This window comes from Anarrhichthys ocellatus, unplaced genomic scaffold (genome assembly GCF_004355925.1).
Source record: "Anarrhichthys ocellatus isolate YVR2014 unplaced genomic scaffold, GSC_Weel_1.0 scaffold9, whole genome shotgun sequence".
Lineage (NCBI taxonomy): Eukaryota > Metazoa > Chordata > Actinopteri > Perciformes > Anarhichadidae > Anarrhichthys > Anarrhichthys ocellatus.
Genome location: NW_022280039.1, coordinates 9448976 through 9463608, shown reverse-complemented (window position 1 = coordinate 9463608; position 14633 = coordinate 9448976). Strand labels below are relative to the sequence as shown.

General features: G+C 43.1%; 3 protein-coding genes across 4 annotated transcripts; 1 reads left to right on the top strand and 2 right to left on the bottom strand.

The window, feature by feature from the left end:
* Nucleotides 1–515: 515 nt before the first annotated feature.
* On the bottom strand, nt 516–1470 carry LOC116384509 (gamma-crystallin M2-like). The gene is made up of 3 exons (XM_031849265.1): nt 1438–1470; nt 904–1146; nt 516–794 (listed from the first exon to the last, which is right to left on the bottom strand). The coding sequence occupies exons 1-3, from the start codon at nt 1468–1470 to the stop codon at nt 516–518; spliced, it is 555 nt and encodes a 184-aa protein (XP_031705125.1).
* Nucleotides 1471–3219: 1749 nt separating this feature from the next.
* Nucleotides 3220–8455, top strand: inpp5e (inositol polyphosphate-5-phosphatase E). Of its 2 annotated transcripts, XM_031849674.1 has the most exons (11): nt 3220–3304; nt 3887–4725; nt 4984–5107; nt 5203–5300; nt 5395–5519; nt 5766–5885; nt 6020–6127; nt 6563–6724; nt 6833–6948; nt 7047–7183; nt 7256–8455. In XM_031849674.1, exons 2-11 carry the CDS (start codon nt 3956–3958, stop codon nt 7392–7394), a joined length of 1899 nt encoding a protein of 632 aa, XP_031705534.1. In that variant the 5' UTR covers nt 3220–3304; nt 3887–3955; the 3' UTR covers nt 7395–8455. The 2 variants fall into 2 exon arrangements, with proteins under 2 accessions (XP_031705534.1, XP_031705535.1); XM_031849675.1 differs by lacking the exon at nt 3220–3304 and having other exon boundaries at nt 3315–4725.
* On the bottom strand, nt 8304–13942 carry pmpca (peptidase, mitochondrial processing subunit alpha). The gene is made up of 13 exons (XM_031849676.1): nt 13871–13942; nt 12763–12965; nt 12583–12662; nt 12421–12503; nt 12187–12281; nt 11902–12002; nt 11346–11609; nt 11109–11201; nt 10884–11002; nt 9984–10074; nt 9699–9761; nt 9450–9594; nt 8304–9357 (listed from the first exon to the last, which is right to left on the bottom strand). The coding sequence occupies exons 1-13, from the start codon at nt 13915–13917 to the stop codon at nt 9188–9190; spliced, it is 1554 nt and encodes a 517-aa protein (XP_031705536.1). The 5' UTR covers nt 13918–13942; the 3' UTR covers nt 8304–9187.
* Nucleotides 13943–14633: the final 691 nt, after the last annotated feature.

The following is a 14633-nucleotide window of genomic DNA, read 5'->3' as shown; positions in this document are numbered from 1 at the left end:
CTCCTCCGCTGCAAATCAAAAGGCTTCACAGATGTTGAACATTACACAGAACACATGCAAAAAATGGCATATAATGAGCAGAAATGGCTCTATGCTATACTGTATGATGTGTAGGTTATATATGGCAGTCTCAACTAAGACGATGGCTCAAACAACTTCAACTTTAATGTAAAGTAGTGCATTGCAGAGCTGATAAGATTGTTTTAGATTGTCCAGGTTTTTGTGCTCAATTCCCCAATCCAGCATATGTATCTGACAAAAGATTGGAGATTGTGAAGTTGTTAACTATTCATTATTTAAGAATAAGAAGCAAATTATTTCATGAAAATGAGAAACTTTTCTCATATTACAACCATTCTCTTTGTGAATTCCCTGTAAGTTACAACCAGCAATAGAAGTCTGGCCAGCTCTGGTTAAACTGTGTGAAGTATGAGTACTCAGGATCTTTTGAAAAAAAGACACTGAAACACAGCAGCAGTTTAGGTTATGACAGTTTTATTCAGTGCTAAGAGAGTCTAGTAGCAGGAGTCGTTGATGCGCTTCATGCTCATGAACCTCATGCTGCTACCGCCCATGTTCATGAAGTTCCTGTACTCGCCGGGCCTCACGTACATCATCCTGCCTCTGTACTGGGGCTGCTCGTACATCAGCCAGTGGCCCTCCATCACGTTGCAGGACATGCAGTTGGACATGCGGTAACGGTCCATGATGTTGTCGCTGTCATCCATCAGCTCAGACATCTGACCTCCAAAGTTCTCCCTCTCGTAGATCTTCATCCTGTAGGATCCTCTGTGCTGTGATGCAGAAGACGGGTGGGTTTAACTCAGAACATTTAAAAACATAATTGCATTTTCTAGAGATGTCATCTAGAGTAAATCTAGCCAAGTAGGTGCAAGATCTTACCATGGGGATCATGCGGCAGGACCCGATGGTGTCGCTCATGCCCATCATGCTCATGTAGTCGGAGTACTCGCCCCTCCTCATGAAGTACTGGTTGCCCATGTAGTTGGAGCGGTCGTACACCATGAAGCAGCCTTTCTCCACCCTGCAGGACTGGCACCTGCTCAGGTAGGAGGACATGTCGGGGCAGTCGCTCATGCACTCGTAGGAGCGGCCCTGGAAGTTCTTCTCCTCGTAGAAGATGATCTGAGGGAGAAAGTGTTTGGTTGGAACGTGTGCGGTATATGAGGGTTACAGGTGTCATATGTTCAAGCAGCACGTTTACTAAAATTTTTCAATTTTCTACATGTGTCTATTGAACCAGAGTGGGTCAGAGTGAACCAAAACAGTCAAATCGAGGGCCCAAAAACAACAACAATGAGCTCAAAGACCCTTTAAAGCTTAAAAACAGACGACTCAATGTGTTTAAAGGCCACAAGGGCAAAATGTAGATTAGCTGTTCAGTTCTGAAAATGAAAACTAACAGAAAGAGCTTACCTTGTTCATCGTGTTCATTCCGGTGGAAGTCATTTTGCTGGTTAGTGGGCTGCTGCTGCTGCTGGTCCTGCTGCTGCTCTTGCACCGAACTGTAACTCTACCTGGTTTAACCCTTTGCTTTTATACCTGACTCACAGACTGGCCCTTTTGTCTAAACCCCCTGAGCCAGCAACAGTGCCATAGAAATGCACAGAATATGGAGGGATTGTCCACATTTCCAGTGGCTGGCAGACTCAGAAACCCTTTCAGCAGTCACAGAAAGGGTGAACGGGTTAACAATTGCAGGTCGCACCTTCACATTATGCTGTTTTGTCAGCGAGAACGTACTTTTTTTTTTGAATCACATATGTGAGTCATTTGCAAAGTCACTGAATTTAGCTCGTAGTGGTGCATGTGGAAAGTTTTTGTATGTTAAATTTAGTAAGTTTCATGACATATAACACTCAGTGAATGACCGACATGTAAATGCATACTAATAATGACTTTCTGAAAAATGGCCAAAAGACTGTCACATAATAAACATAAAGAAACGTTGTGTGAGTGATTTTGACGGTGATTGTATTGTATTGATGTATAAATGAAACAAAAGTCAGTAATGAGGTGACATTTAATTATACATAAACATAATTGAAAATATATGAATTACGGCAAATGGTTGTTAGATCATGTAAGGGAAATACAAATAAATTATAATGTCTTTGGCAAATACTTTTCTTAAACATCATCAAGATTTCTGTTAGGCTAAACTTTAGGATATCACCTCTACTAATATGCATTTTAAAACACAAATGGCAAAATATATTATTGTGGATGGTGATTTTTTGGGGGGGATACTCAGGTTAATGTCACATCCCGATGAAATATTCTGATTAATGCAGAATATTGTAAAAAGCATTGACAAATCCCTCTGTATTCTACCAATACAAGACATTTAATGGGAAAACTAAATTTAAAAATATGTGAGGTTATTTTGTGATAATGAACTCTAAATCTAACTTTAGATCTAATAAGGCTGTTGGAACATCCTACTTACTATGTGTTTGTAATATACAGTGGGTGTATCAGACCCTGTTCAAATGTGTTTTACAGTTTAGATACCTTTTGCTTATTGAAGCAATCCACATCGCTTTAATGCATGTTTTAAATGGTAAGTATAGTATTACCCATATGAAGGATGAAATATTGATCTATAGGGAAGCCGGCATTTTCTTTAATTTACTAAAAGAGTGATGCAGTAATTAAATCAATTCTCTCTCCCTCTACATATCATATAGTTATGTTTCATGTTTTCTTTGTCTGTGTTTTTCTTATTAAGCAAAATGGGCAACAAACTGCATTTTGTTGCACAACAGGGTTGTGTGGATGAGAATTTCACAAATGTTGCCCTATCAGAAGAAACAATGTCTCAATAGTAAGTGAAGCACATTGTCCGGTTCAGTTTTCTACATAACAATAATTATAACTTCATATTCACATTAGTTTATTTGACATTGCCACAACAATAAATGTTTTGTATCCAGTAATCACATAGTAATCAAGGATTTCAGGCACAAGAAAGGAATAATATCAAGCTGTAAAACAATATAGTCAATCACATTTTAAGGTAAATTGAATGCACAATTCAATGTGATATGCTGAAACAAGTTTAGGATACAGGTACCATTAAGAGATGATCACGGTACAACATACAACTAATGAAAGTAGTGGGGTGTACTTTCACTTCTCAACAGAGGGGGGCGCTGTGACGAATGCTCTGCTCTCTGCCATGACTCTTGTCTTGGTAACAAAATCTGTTGTCAAACGTTGCTAAGGAAGTAATTGAGCTACTCTTAAATTAGCCGCTCTGAAACCAAACAGTACACCAGAGGTAACCTTATTTCAACGTGATGACAATGCCAGAGTTATATAAGACAGAAACTACCCACATTAGCCGTTTATGAATACGGTCTTTTAAACGTTTGCTTCAAACGTTAGCTGAGCTAGCATGTGACGTTATATCGCCTCTATAGCATGTTATAGCTAGCTTTTATGACTACTGTAGGCTAGAAGGTTAGCTAAAGTGAGCATTGTAACAGTTTATATGTAAACGTGACGTGTTGTCTGGATGATAGGTTAGTTAGCTGAAATCACGGAGCTTTTGTTAAGTTATTGGATAACAACGCGACTCAGTCTCGGACTCTAACTAATTTAGAGCGCTAAGGCTAACATTAGCATAATAAGCTAGCTCATGCAGCTAGTATTTATTAACAGTAACTAAAGATAGTTAGATAGCACAAAGCGATCCCTAACTAATGCTGCAAGTTTAACGACTGTGAACACTGTCTTCTACTGGAAATAAGCATGTTATAGGTTATACAGCAAACCCTCTTTGGATGGTTTACGAGGCTAAAATAAAGGCTAATTTAAAGGCCAACATCTCATTGAATGATTTTCTGCCCTGTGTGTTCAGGTGCATGTCAGTGAGCGATGAGCGAACTCCACCCACCTGATTGAAGCTGCTCTCAGACATGACAAGAGGATGACTGAGAATGGAGAGCACAGCCCGATCCACCGGTCCTGTGAAGTTTCAAAAGTCAAGACCTCCTCAGTAGATCCCAAATCCTGCAAGAACCATAATGAGGCCCTTAAACTCACTGCTAGAAAGGCCGAGGGAGAGATCAGTCCATACCAGCCTCGGCCACCCTTACTACCCAGGCTGTCAAAGTCCAGCAAAAGTGTCTCAGCGGAGGAGACCGTGAGAGCCAGGAGGCTGAGAAACAGCCAGGAGAGTCTGAGTGACCCGGTTGAGACCGGCTCCTCCACAGACTCGCTTAAAGAGGACCAAACAGCTCCAGGTGGGTTTGTTCTCAGCGATGACGCCCCCATCCGGACTGACCAGGACTCCGACGTGAGACTCCTCTCTGCTGTCACGACGGGATCCCCAGTCTTCTGGGACAGAGGTAGCAGTCTCTCCGAGTATGAAAGGAGGCCCCACAGTCAGCAGAGCGACCCCACGGACCACCGAGCGGGGCCCACCAAGCTGCGTCTGTCTCCGGTGCAACCCACAGGGACTCTGCCCGCTCTGGAGAAGAGCTTTGCGTCAGCCCCTTTGAGGGCTGCTAATAGGATTGACAGGGATTGTTTGGATTACGCCGTGTTGGCGAGAGAGAAACTCGGGGAGAGACTCCACAGGAACCTGAGCGACAGCCGGCTTCTGGAGAACATGGGGTCGGATAGTGCCTCTGTCAACTCCATGAGGTCCAGCTACAGCGTGCTCAGCCCCATCAGACCGCAGGACGTGAGGAACAGGTACAGTAAGCAATGGAGTATATCCTGACCATGGAGGTGATATCATCCCCAGGATGGAATTGAAGGCTCTTTTAGAAGGCTTACTCTTTACGGTGTCAGAGAGAATGCTTTTAAAGACCGGTCTGTTTCAAGAGTACCTAAGATCCTGTACCGCATTGGTCTGAGCTCTGACCAAGCTTCACCTACCTACGCCTTGTACCAAAAGAAAATTGCTCGAAAGAAAGTGCTGACGTTCCTTTCCGGTGTGTGTTTTCTCAGGAGCTTTCTGGAGGGCAGCGTGCTGGGGAGCGGTGCCTTGCTCGGGGCTGAGGAGCTGGACCGCCACTTCCCCGACAGGAGAATGAGCGTCTACGTAGCCACTTGGAACATGCAGGGAGAGAAGGTAGCGGAGGACATCGTGACCCAGCAGCATCTCCCAGACTAAGAACCATTTAAAGTCGTACTACTGAGTTGTAACCAAGTTTCTATCGTTTTCAGGGGCTTCCAACAAACTTAGATGATCTCCTCCTTCCAACGGATTCTAAATTTGCACAAGACTTTTATATCATTGGGGTCCAGGAGGGCTGTCCTGACAAGTGTGTTATGTTTTCCTTTGATTTGAATCATCATCACGGAATTAAAGTGAGTTATTATAATTGATGGTGACTGTGACTGTTCATGTGTGTGCAGAAAGGAGTGGGAGACCCGTCTCCAGGAGACTCTGGGCCCTTACTACGTCATGCTATATGCAGCATCACATGGGGTTTTGTATCTCACTGTATTTGTCAGAAGAGACCTCATCTGGTTCTGCTCAGGTAATAAACTCGCTCCCTTCTTATATTATGTGTGTTTAGTGCAGATTATTGGAAGATGATTGAAATATTCATGACTTTCTGGTACACAGTTAGTTTTTAGTTCATCTTTATTGTCCATAAAAGCATTTTGTTGTGGTGACATATTTATTTTATGGACACTGCACATGCTTTATGTTTGAGTCTATCTGATTACACTGTTAAGGCTCTGACACTGACCACAGCATTTATTCCTGTTGACTCACGCAGAGGTGGAGCATGCCACGGTCACAACCAGGATCATCTCTAAGATCAAGACCAAAGGGGCTGTGGGAATCGCCCTCACCTTTTTTGGCACTTCCTTCCTCTTCATCACATCTCATTTTACCTGTGAGTAGTTTCCCAGAAAGTCGGAGAGGCCGCAGACTGAAGCAGTGATTTATTATACCAAGATAGGTAGATAGATAGATAGGACCAGTTGGAGAGTTGTACTAAAGTCTTCTAATTTCTGATTCTGCTTCCAGCCGGAGATGCCAAAGTTTACGAGAGAGTACTAGATTACAACAAGATCATCGAGGCTCTAGCTCTTCCCAAAGGCCTTCCAGACACCAACCCATATCGCTCCACAGCATGTAAGACTCTCTCATCTTGTGGGAAAGACGTGAATCAAAACAACTAGGACGGAGTCGTCTCAACACGATCAAACTTTAACAGATTAACCCGCAGCAGTCAGCCTCATATTGTGGGTTGAAATATCTTGTGGAACATTCTGGAAACGGGATAAATAATATTTTACTCATTCGTCATTTTCAAAAGACAAATGTGACTTAAACACGGTATTCCTTCACTGGATTCTTGTCAGTTCACAAATGATGCATCTCTGCACAAATTGCTACTTCTTTTTCCCAAATAGGTTTTTAGCTGTAGCAATTCAAACCCATTCTTTGACCCTGCTGTTGACTGCAGAATAAAATGTATTGTTGTTCGGTACTTAGTTTCAAGCCTCGGTGTTGATAAGAATAATGGCTGGCAGTCTGATGATCACAGGATGTACTTTTTAATTGTAGCTGACGTCACCACAAGATTCGACCAGGTTTTCTGGTGTGGAGATTTTAACTTCCGGCTGTGCAAAGACCGGGTCGACGTGGAGGCCATCATGAACCGCACAGTGGGCGGAGACATGGGCCCTCTGTTGGAGCATGACCAGCTCTCCAAGGAGATGAAGGACGGTATGCTTGCATGTTCTCTGTGAAAACATTTCTAAAAGTTTATAGAAGTAGGTCGATGTGTGTTTGATTGATTCTCACCGTGCGAATGTGCTGGTTTGTACCTTCCAGGTTCAATCTTTAAAGGTTTCCAAGAGGCACCGATACACTTCCTCCCCACGTACAAGTTTGACATCGGCTGTGATATCTACGACACAACTTCTAAACAGAGAACGCCTTCGTACACAGTAAGAAAAAAGAAAGAATATCAAGCCTCCATAATAAGCCAAACATTCAGCATATTGTGGCTCTCAGCCGGGTTAAACCTCTCCGTGCACGTTCACAGGACAGGATCTTGTTCAGGAGCCGGCAGGCTGATGACATAAAAGTGGTCAAGTACACCAGCTGCTCCAGCATCAAGGCCTCAGACCACCGGCCCGTCGTCAGCGTCTTCCAGGTCAAACTCAGGCCAGGCAGAGACAAGTGAGTCCCACTGACCGTCATTTTATTTTGACTTCATAAGTCAGGTGTGTATCATTTGTTTGTGTTGTTTAGTATTCCACTGGGTGCGGGACAGTTCGACAGAGAAGTGTACTTGGAGGGCATCAGGAGGAGGATCACCAGAGAGCTGAAGAGGAAGGAGGCCATGAAGAACCAAAGCAGCAGCAGCAGCAGCATCTGCACCATCTCCTGAACCCTTAAAAACAAACTCTCCAGTCCGGAGTGGGTTGAACTGTGCCAGAAACTGGAATGTAAAACCAGGCGGGGGGAACAAAGGACCAAAAGGAAACCAGAGTTGTCTTAACTACACAGAGCCCAGTGCTGGTTGTGACTGAGCAGAGTGCGCCCTGTTGGTCATTGTTGGGAACTGTCTGTGTGTGGCTGTACCTGAGAGCAGGGACCTTGAGGTCAGACACAGAGGTTTGCAGACTCAGTCTGGCCTTTATTTATTCAGCCCCCCTCCACTCAAACATGACGACTGAAGGGGGGGGTGGGGGCTGCTGCCGTCGTGGCTTACTCTTCAGTCACATGCTCCGGTGTGCACTGATCTAACCTTAAAGGCTCCGTTACTGCATTCGTTCTCCAATTTTCTTTTTTTTTTTAGGTGTTTCTGAAGCATCAGGAACCACGATGTTACGTTTTCCTGTTTTCAGATGCCTTGTGAATTTGTCATCAAATATAAACGTAAAATGAATACAAACAATTGCATTTGGTGGCACATTGAGGTGCACTTTTTAAATAGAATTTCGGCGTCTGCCATTGGTCGATTTTGACTTGAATTTAGTTCTAAGCTTGTTTTGTAGGAGGGAGACGATATACGCCTGAGCACTTCAGTCAGGAGGTTGTTACTTGTTACACGCTACTGTTGAATTTCAGGAAGAACAAATGTATTTGATAGCTTATATTTAACTATTTCGCAGGAACTCACAAACTATAAAAACGCCTGTCACTACCTTTTCTCTTATGGGGCCAAGTGATCCTTTTCAACTTTAACTGTAACTCGATGCCTTACCTTTCATCTCCAGTTTACATGTACTGTATGTAAATTACCATTTTAATGAATACTGCATTCCCAGCATGAAGAATAGTCTGCTCTATAAAGTGCCTGTCAGTGTTGTTTTTATTTCCATAAGACCTTTTAACTATCTGCATATTTTTATAAGTCACTCTAATGTAACATCACAAAATAAAAGTTTGAAAACTGACTTTGTTTGTTGGCTAAATTTTGTACAAAACTATTTATTTATCCTGTTGATATATATTTTAATTTGAAAGGGCATCTACACAACCACAAAATACAAAATAATTACAGTTTTCAATCTCTTTACACTCACTGATACACGACGACAGAACACATGACTTCAGTGTGGAGGACTAATTGGCTAGTTGTGAGGTTTCTCACATTTATCCCTAAAAAAAACTCCAAGGATTTCTTTATTCATATTTCAACCATCACTTTGTGTAGATATCCTACGTTTGTGAAGAGACGGCTCAAGGTGCAGCTCTGAAATGTTTATGGAGCCGAGAAAAACAATACAGCTCAATAAAACCAGTCGAGACACTGCTGGGCATGTTAGCCGCTCCCTTCTCTTGCTTATATGCTACTTTACCTTCCCACTACAGGTGTCATTCATTCATAAACTTAAACATAACAGGTTGGTATTGGGGTTTTGAAATGGAAAAAATAACACTTACATTTTGGCTTTTGGGGCGAATTGTTCCTTCAAAACCAAACTCCTGCAAACCACCCCAGTAAATAATGAAATGAGGCTTTCCTGCCCACAATCAATAAATACAGATACTCCAACTGTAGTTAGACAAAAGGTTACCGGAGAGTAAAATGTAACGTTTCCTTTACAATCACCCCTCTCAGAGGTACAGCCGGGAGCCCGGGTATTAGTCCCCTCCCAGAGCGAGCTGTATCGAGTCCTGTGATGGGAGGGAACACTAGTGTAATCTTCCAGTCCAGTATATTTACAGCGATGACTATCGGAAGAGGCGGTACATGCGGGGCAGACGTCCGTCCTTGCTGGACAGGGCTGCCTGGATGTGTTCGTACGAGGGCAGCTCCGTCAGGTCGCCCAGAGCTGCTACTGCGGGCTTACTGCGCAGCATCTTGGTGGTCACTCTCTTAATGTCACTGGCTGTCACGTTGCCTAGAAATTAGTAGTGGACAAGTCAAAAAGAGAAATAAAACAAGTAGCTCTAACAGGCATTTTAAGAGCGCTGAATTCTGGTCAGTACTCACTTATTAGATCACACAGTTCGTGTGGCAGCTTTCTCTTTCCTGTAGAGAGAACCTGGCGGCCAACATCTTCAAAAATAACCGGCCTCGACTCGAGGTTCATCATCAACATGGACTTGAGCTGAGTCTTGGCCCTCTCCAGCTCCATCTGGACATACGGGGGAGATGAGAATGAGGAGAAAAAATGCTCCAAGAATGGTTCACCTCCATTGTTTCATTGATCAATATCGCTTAAGTTGTGGTGGCCATTACCTCTCCTGCGCTGCCTGCCATCTGAATGAACTCTCTGGTTATTATCTCCACCATTTCCCGCACCTGGAGACGAATGCAACGATAAGAACACGAACATCACAAAAGACCATATAAATAAACATTCACAACAGGAAGCCATGTGCAAGTTTTGAAAACAGAACAATTTGTCACCACGTTTTGAAGGGATATCTGCAGCAATTTAACTGTGATTGGTAATAAAAAGTCCTATTTGGTTCAAAGGGACAATAAGACATTTGAACGCTGCTGTGCTGAACCGGTACCAACCTGTCTGGGGTCTGCACTGGCATGGATACACAGCAGACCACTGTCCTCATAGCTGTGATGGTAGGCGGTGGCATTGTACATCCAATGATGCCTACAACGGACAAGGAAAACCACAAGACCATTAGTGAAACTGACTGTTTATATTAGTGAGTTAACAATTAGAGACGTTCCTCACTACTAAATGTCCTTGACGTTTAAAAAGAAAGATTAAACGTAGAGCAGTAGACTAGTTTAAAAGTTAGAAAACACTCAAAATTGAGCACAATTTAATCTATAACATGTAGTATATACTAGCCATTTGAAATCACATTTTTTAACAACCAAAACTGTATATTAAATGCTGCTGACATCAATGCTTATCTCATCCGGACACCCAGTAAGAATGCAGCTCATGAACCCGGTGTGTGGTGCAATATTTGATAAAACGTCAGCGGGGGGTGTGGTCTAAGAAGAGTCACCACTTCGTTAATACGCTAGGCCGCTAGCTTGAGTCTGTAGCATACATGCTAGCCAGCTAGCTAGCTGGTAAGCTAGTTTTAGTCAGGTGACAACATCCGGTACCATCAAGGGAAGCCAATGCGGAAGTGTCTGAAACCATGCATTCTCTCCACTGACCAGCAGGGGACGACTCCTCCGGTTGAAAGAAGAAGTCCAATTGTATGGAAGTCAATGAGAAAATGTCTACTTCTCACATGATATATTGCCTCATTGTGAACATGAGTTTATGTTCTCAAGCGCTGCTGCAGGAAGTGCAGAGGCACTCCACAGCAACAGCTGAGACAGCACATACAAATATCTAATTAAAATAAGCTTAATTAACCTACTAGTATTTCTGGTGGCGACTAGCGAGGGTAGCAACGTTTAATCGACTAGTCACGTTGATGTTTGTGAGACGCTCACCTGTTGAGCACGTTCAGGTAAAGGCGGGTGAACATGCCTTTCCCGGGTCCTCCTGCCGAAAAGGAGCCACCTCCACCCATCATCATGTTGAGCACCGCGAACGGGATGAAGTCGTCCTCCTGCGAAGAGAAAACTTGTCTTTAATATTTGGGCGCTTGTAGCCAACATGTATCAGCCCCCCCGAGTTGAGACTCTTCAGGACAGCCAGGCACCGTGATCACCCACAAGGAAGGAGCAGCTCTCCAGGCCGATCATGATGTGGGTGAGCTCTGGGATTGGGGTGGGGCCGAGGCTCACATCCGACATATCCTTCTCCATCTAACAGCATAAAAGAAGAGGTTATTATCCTTCTAGACGAACTGTATTACCCTCAAATAAGCAGCAGATACAACAGATGCCAAAACGAGGTTTCCCTGAAGACAACATACAGGACCATATCAGGTACAAATAATAAAAACCAACCTTAACGATGCCACCAGTGTACTGAGCCACAGAGAGGTCCACGTTGGCCACTGCAGTTGCTCCCCACACCGGCTTCGCACCCAGCAGGTACTTCCTGGCACATTCAACCAGCTGCTCGTGCTCGATGCCCACGCCGGCCAGCACCATCCGCTCGGGACAGTAGTAGTTACGCAGGTAGTCGTGGAGCGCGCTCTTGTCGATCTTGTCCACGTTGTCTACGGGACAGAAGCGAGGCAGTCCGACCGTGTTGCCTCGATATGCGGCCTGGAAACAAACAATGAACAATACTCTTAGAACTTTTTCATAGTTCTAAGAACTGCCGTTTTTATTGTGTCCACACCGCAAGGACTATGAGCGGTTGTGGTTCTCAGAGAGCTGTTTTAACTCCTGCTTCAGAGTAGATACTGTCCCATCACAAGAGGAACCATGAGTGACAGAACTAACTTGTTTTTAGTAATACCAATAACAGTCTTGGTGCTTAAAAGTCCGGGATAAATGTGTTTGCTGTCTCACAGGGCGCTGCTGCTGGAGGGTTTAAACAAACGATGAGACTCACAGCGTGGATCATCTCAGTGAGTAAAGGTTCAGGGTCTGGCCTCATGCTCAGATCTTCCAACTCAAAGCGTACGGCCATTCTGGTCATCTCGATCTCGTCATCTGCAGTAGACGAACACTGACAATCTCAGGCCGGCAGGAGACACACAGACACTCGGCACAGTTGCCGCTGATTTGTAAGTTGAGTTAAGTTAAGAAGAGAAGATAGTAATACTAATACATAATAACAAAAATGAAAATGAATACTTAATACTAACACCAGTAACAGGGTGAAGAGTGGACTTACCCAGCAGGCGAGGATGTAGAACAGCATCAGAGAGAAGACTGACCACCGTGTCCAGACCCTTCACTTCAGCAGACACAGCGTACATGGTGGTATCCCTGCACATCAAAATGAGTCATGCATCACACGTACAACTGTATCGGCATACTCTCCAACAGAAGAAAGGCCCCGACAGAAAGGTAATAACACACAAACGTTAGTTTTATAACACAGACAGACATTGAGCTGAAAGACTACCTTGATGTTTGGCAGTCACATATCCCTCCGTGTTTTTCCAACGTGAGGAGGATTTCATCTTTACTGCCGTACTGAGCTGTGGACTACAGATTCAAAACGTCATCTCACATGCCTCAACATGCTTGACTTTTCTCTTTGTGGTCTTCACTGTGTTGTACTTACAGAAAAGGCGAGTTTCTCTACGAAGTGGCCTATCCCACTCGGGTACTTTGCTTCATGTCTGGATCCAGAATTTACTAAAACTAAAAAGAAGAAAGAGAACAAACACATTGTATCTACTTCAGCCAGATCCCAGAGACAAGTGGATAATATGAAGTGCATATAATAACTGCTGTAACTTACCTCCAACTGTGCAGAACTGACCAAACTTGTTTTGGGAAGCGACTTTGAGGCCATTTTCTAGAGTAGTGATCTTGGTCTCATATTTCTCCAGACCATCCCCAGATGCGAATACAGGTTTGGGGATCCCAGGCAGCGGTTCAGAGAGGGAGATATTTGGGTACCGGCCACCGCTGCTGTACTTTCTGTAAGCTGCGATCCCAAACCTTTGAGAAAAACAAAGCAATGTTCCTTTAATGTATTTCTAGCGACGTGAGGCCAGTTGTGAAAACAGTGTTTGAATCCATAACTTGAGCAAAGACAGAACAATAGTTTGAAACAATGCCTCAGGTCTTTGTCCCTAAACTGTGTTTTATTTCACTGTACATTTTGGACTTTTCCTACAGAAGATTAAAGAATTGTTAAAGGAATATACCTGGAATTTACATTTAACTTGTCAACCATCTGTACTTTTTATATTGTTGTGCATTTTTAAGTTGTGCTGTGCATTGCAGTCAAACATGTAACATAAAAAGGAATAAACACCAGTTTATTAGGCACACCTAGCTCAAACTAATGCCGTCTTGATAAGATATAATGTTGAGTTTGCGTTGAAACTGTTTCAGAGAGTTTATTATTGAACTGTATGGTCATGTTGAAGTCTTATACTGAGGAGCGTTTCTTCATATTTAGTCTAAAGTCTAAATAAATGGGGTGAACTACATTTTAGACAACCCTCTCAGTTGTAGTTATAATGAGAAGCACAACCTTGAAACAAATATCACCTCTTTAAAACGGTATCAATTAAAGTGTAATAAACGGTAAAAGCACAGCTACATCACCTACACAATGTAACGTCTTTATCTCGACAGCCCACCTCTAAACACCGGTGACTTTATTTACTCATGATGCAACATTAGCCATCCTAACAGCAAGACCACCGCTTCTTAGACGGCTAACACTTAGCATCGAGCTAATCGTGGTGAGGAGGACGTACAGAAGTTATGACGCTGCAGTTGTCAGGGAGAGATTTGACCCCGACAATACTGAATGTACCGCTGATGTTGTTTCCCTGTTTTTAACTCGAGTCTGGCGCTGACTTAAGAGCATTTATTTTAAAAAACAAATCTACCTTTGAACACGACTCCAGGTTCTACATCTCGACATGTGAGTCGCCATCTTAGATCCTCTGTGACCAGACAGTAACCCGGATGATGATAAAAAGTTTCCTGAAGCACTTCCGCCGCAAACTACCCCCTACCCTTTCTGACTGTAAAGCACAAACAAACAGCTATATTTATTATTTCGTTTGACGATATATTTTGCTGTTTTATAACCTTAACGAGTACTTTAGAGAATTGTATTTGTAAATGGTTAAAATGTATTGATTTTAATAAAATCTACCTACATCAACCAAACATCAGACTTAACACAGATTCTGACCTAAACGTGATAAAAGTGACAAAACAATCTACATAAAAGATCAAATATTGATCTCAGTGAGCAGCAGAGTTGATGTGAACCAGACAAATGCTGCTTCAAACTGTAACACATCTCATGTTTTCATCCGCTGTCTGTTTTTAAACGCAGTCTGATCGCTTCTGTGGGTTGGTAACAAACTCAAAGCTGTCCTGTGATTATAGCTCAGTGCCAAAACACAACATGATAGTGGAGGTACATGACTCAAGTCCCAGCTACAACCAGGTACAGTAGCTTATTAGTAACAGTTCGTAAGTGCTGACACAAAGAAATAGCTGTATGTTCACACTCTAAATTCCTGCTTTTATATATAAATATATATATATGCATACCCCTTGGTCTTCCTCATGCTTTGTGTCACTTTACGATTGGCTGATGGGAAAATAGTGTGCTTACTGAAAGCTGCTTGCAAAGAT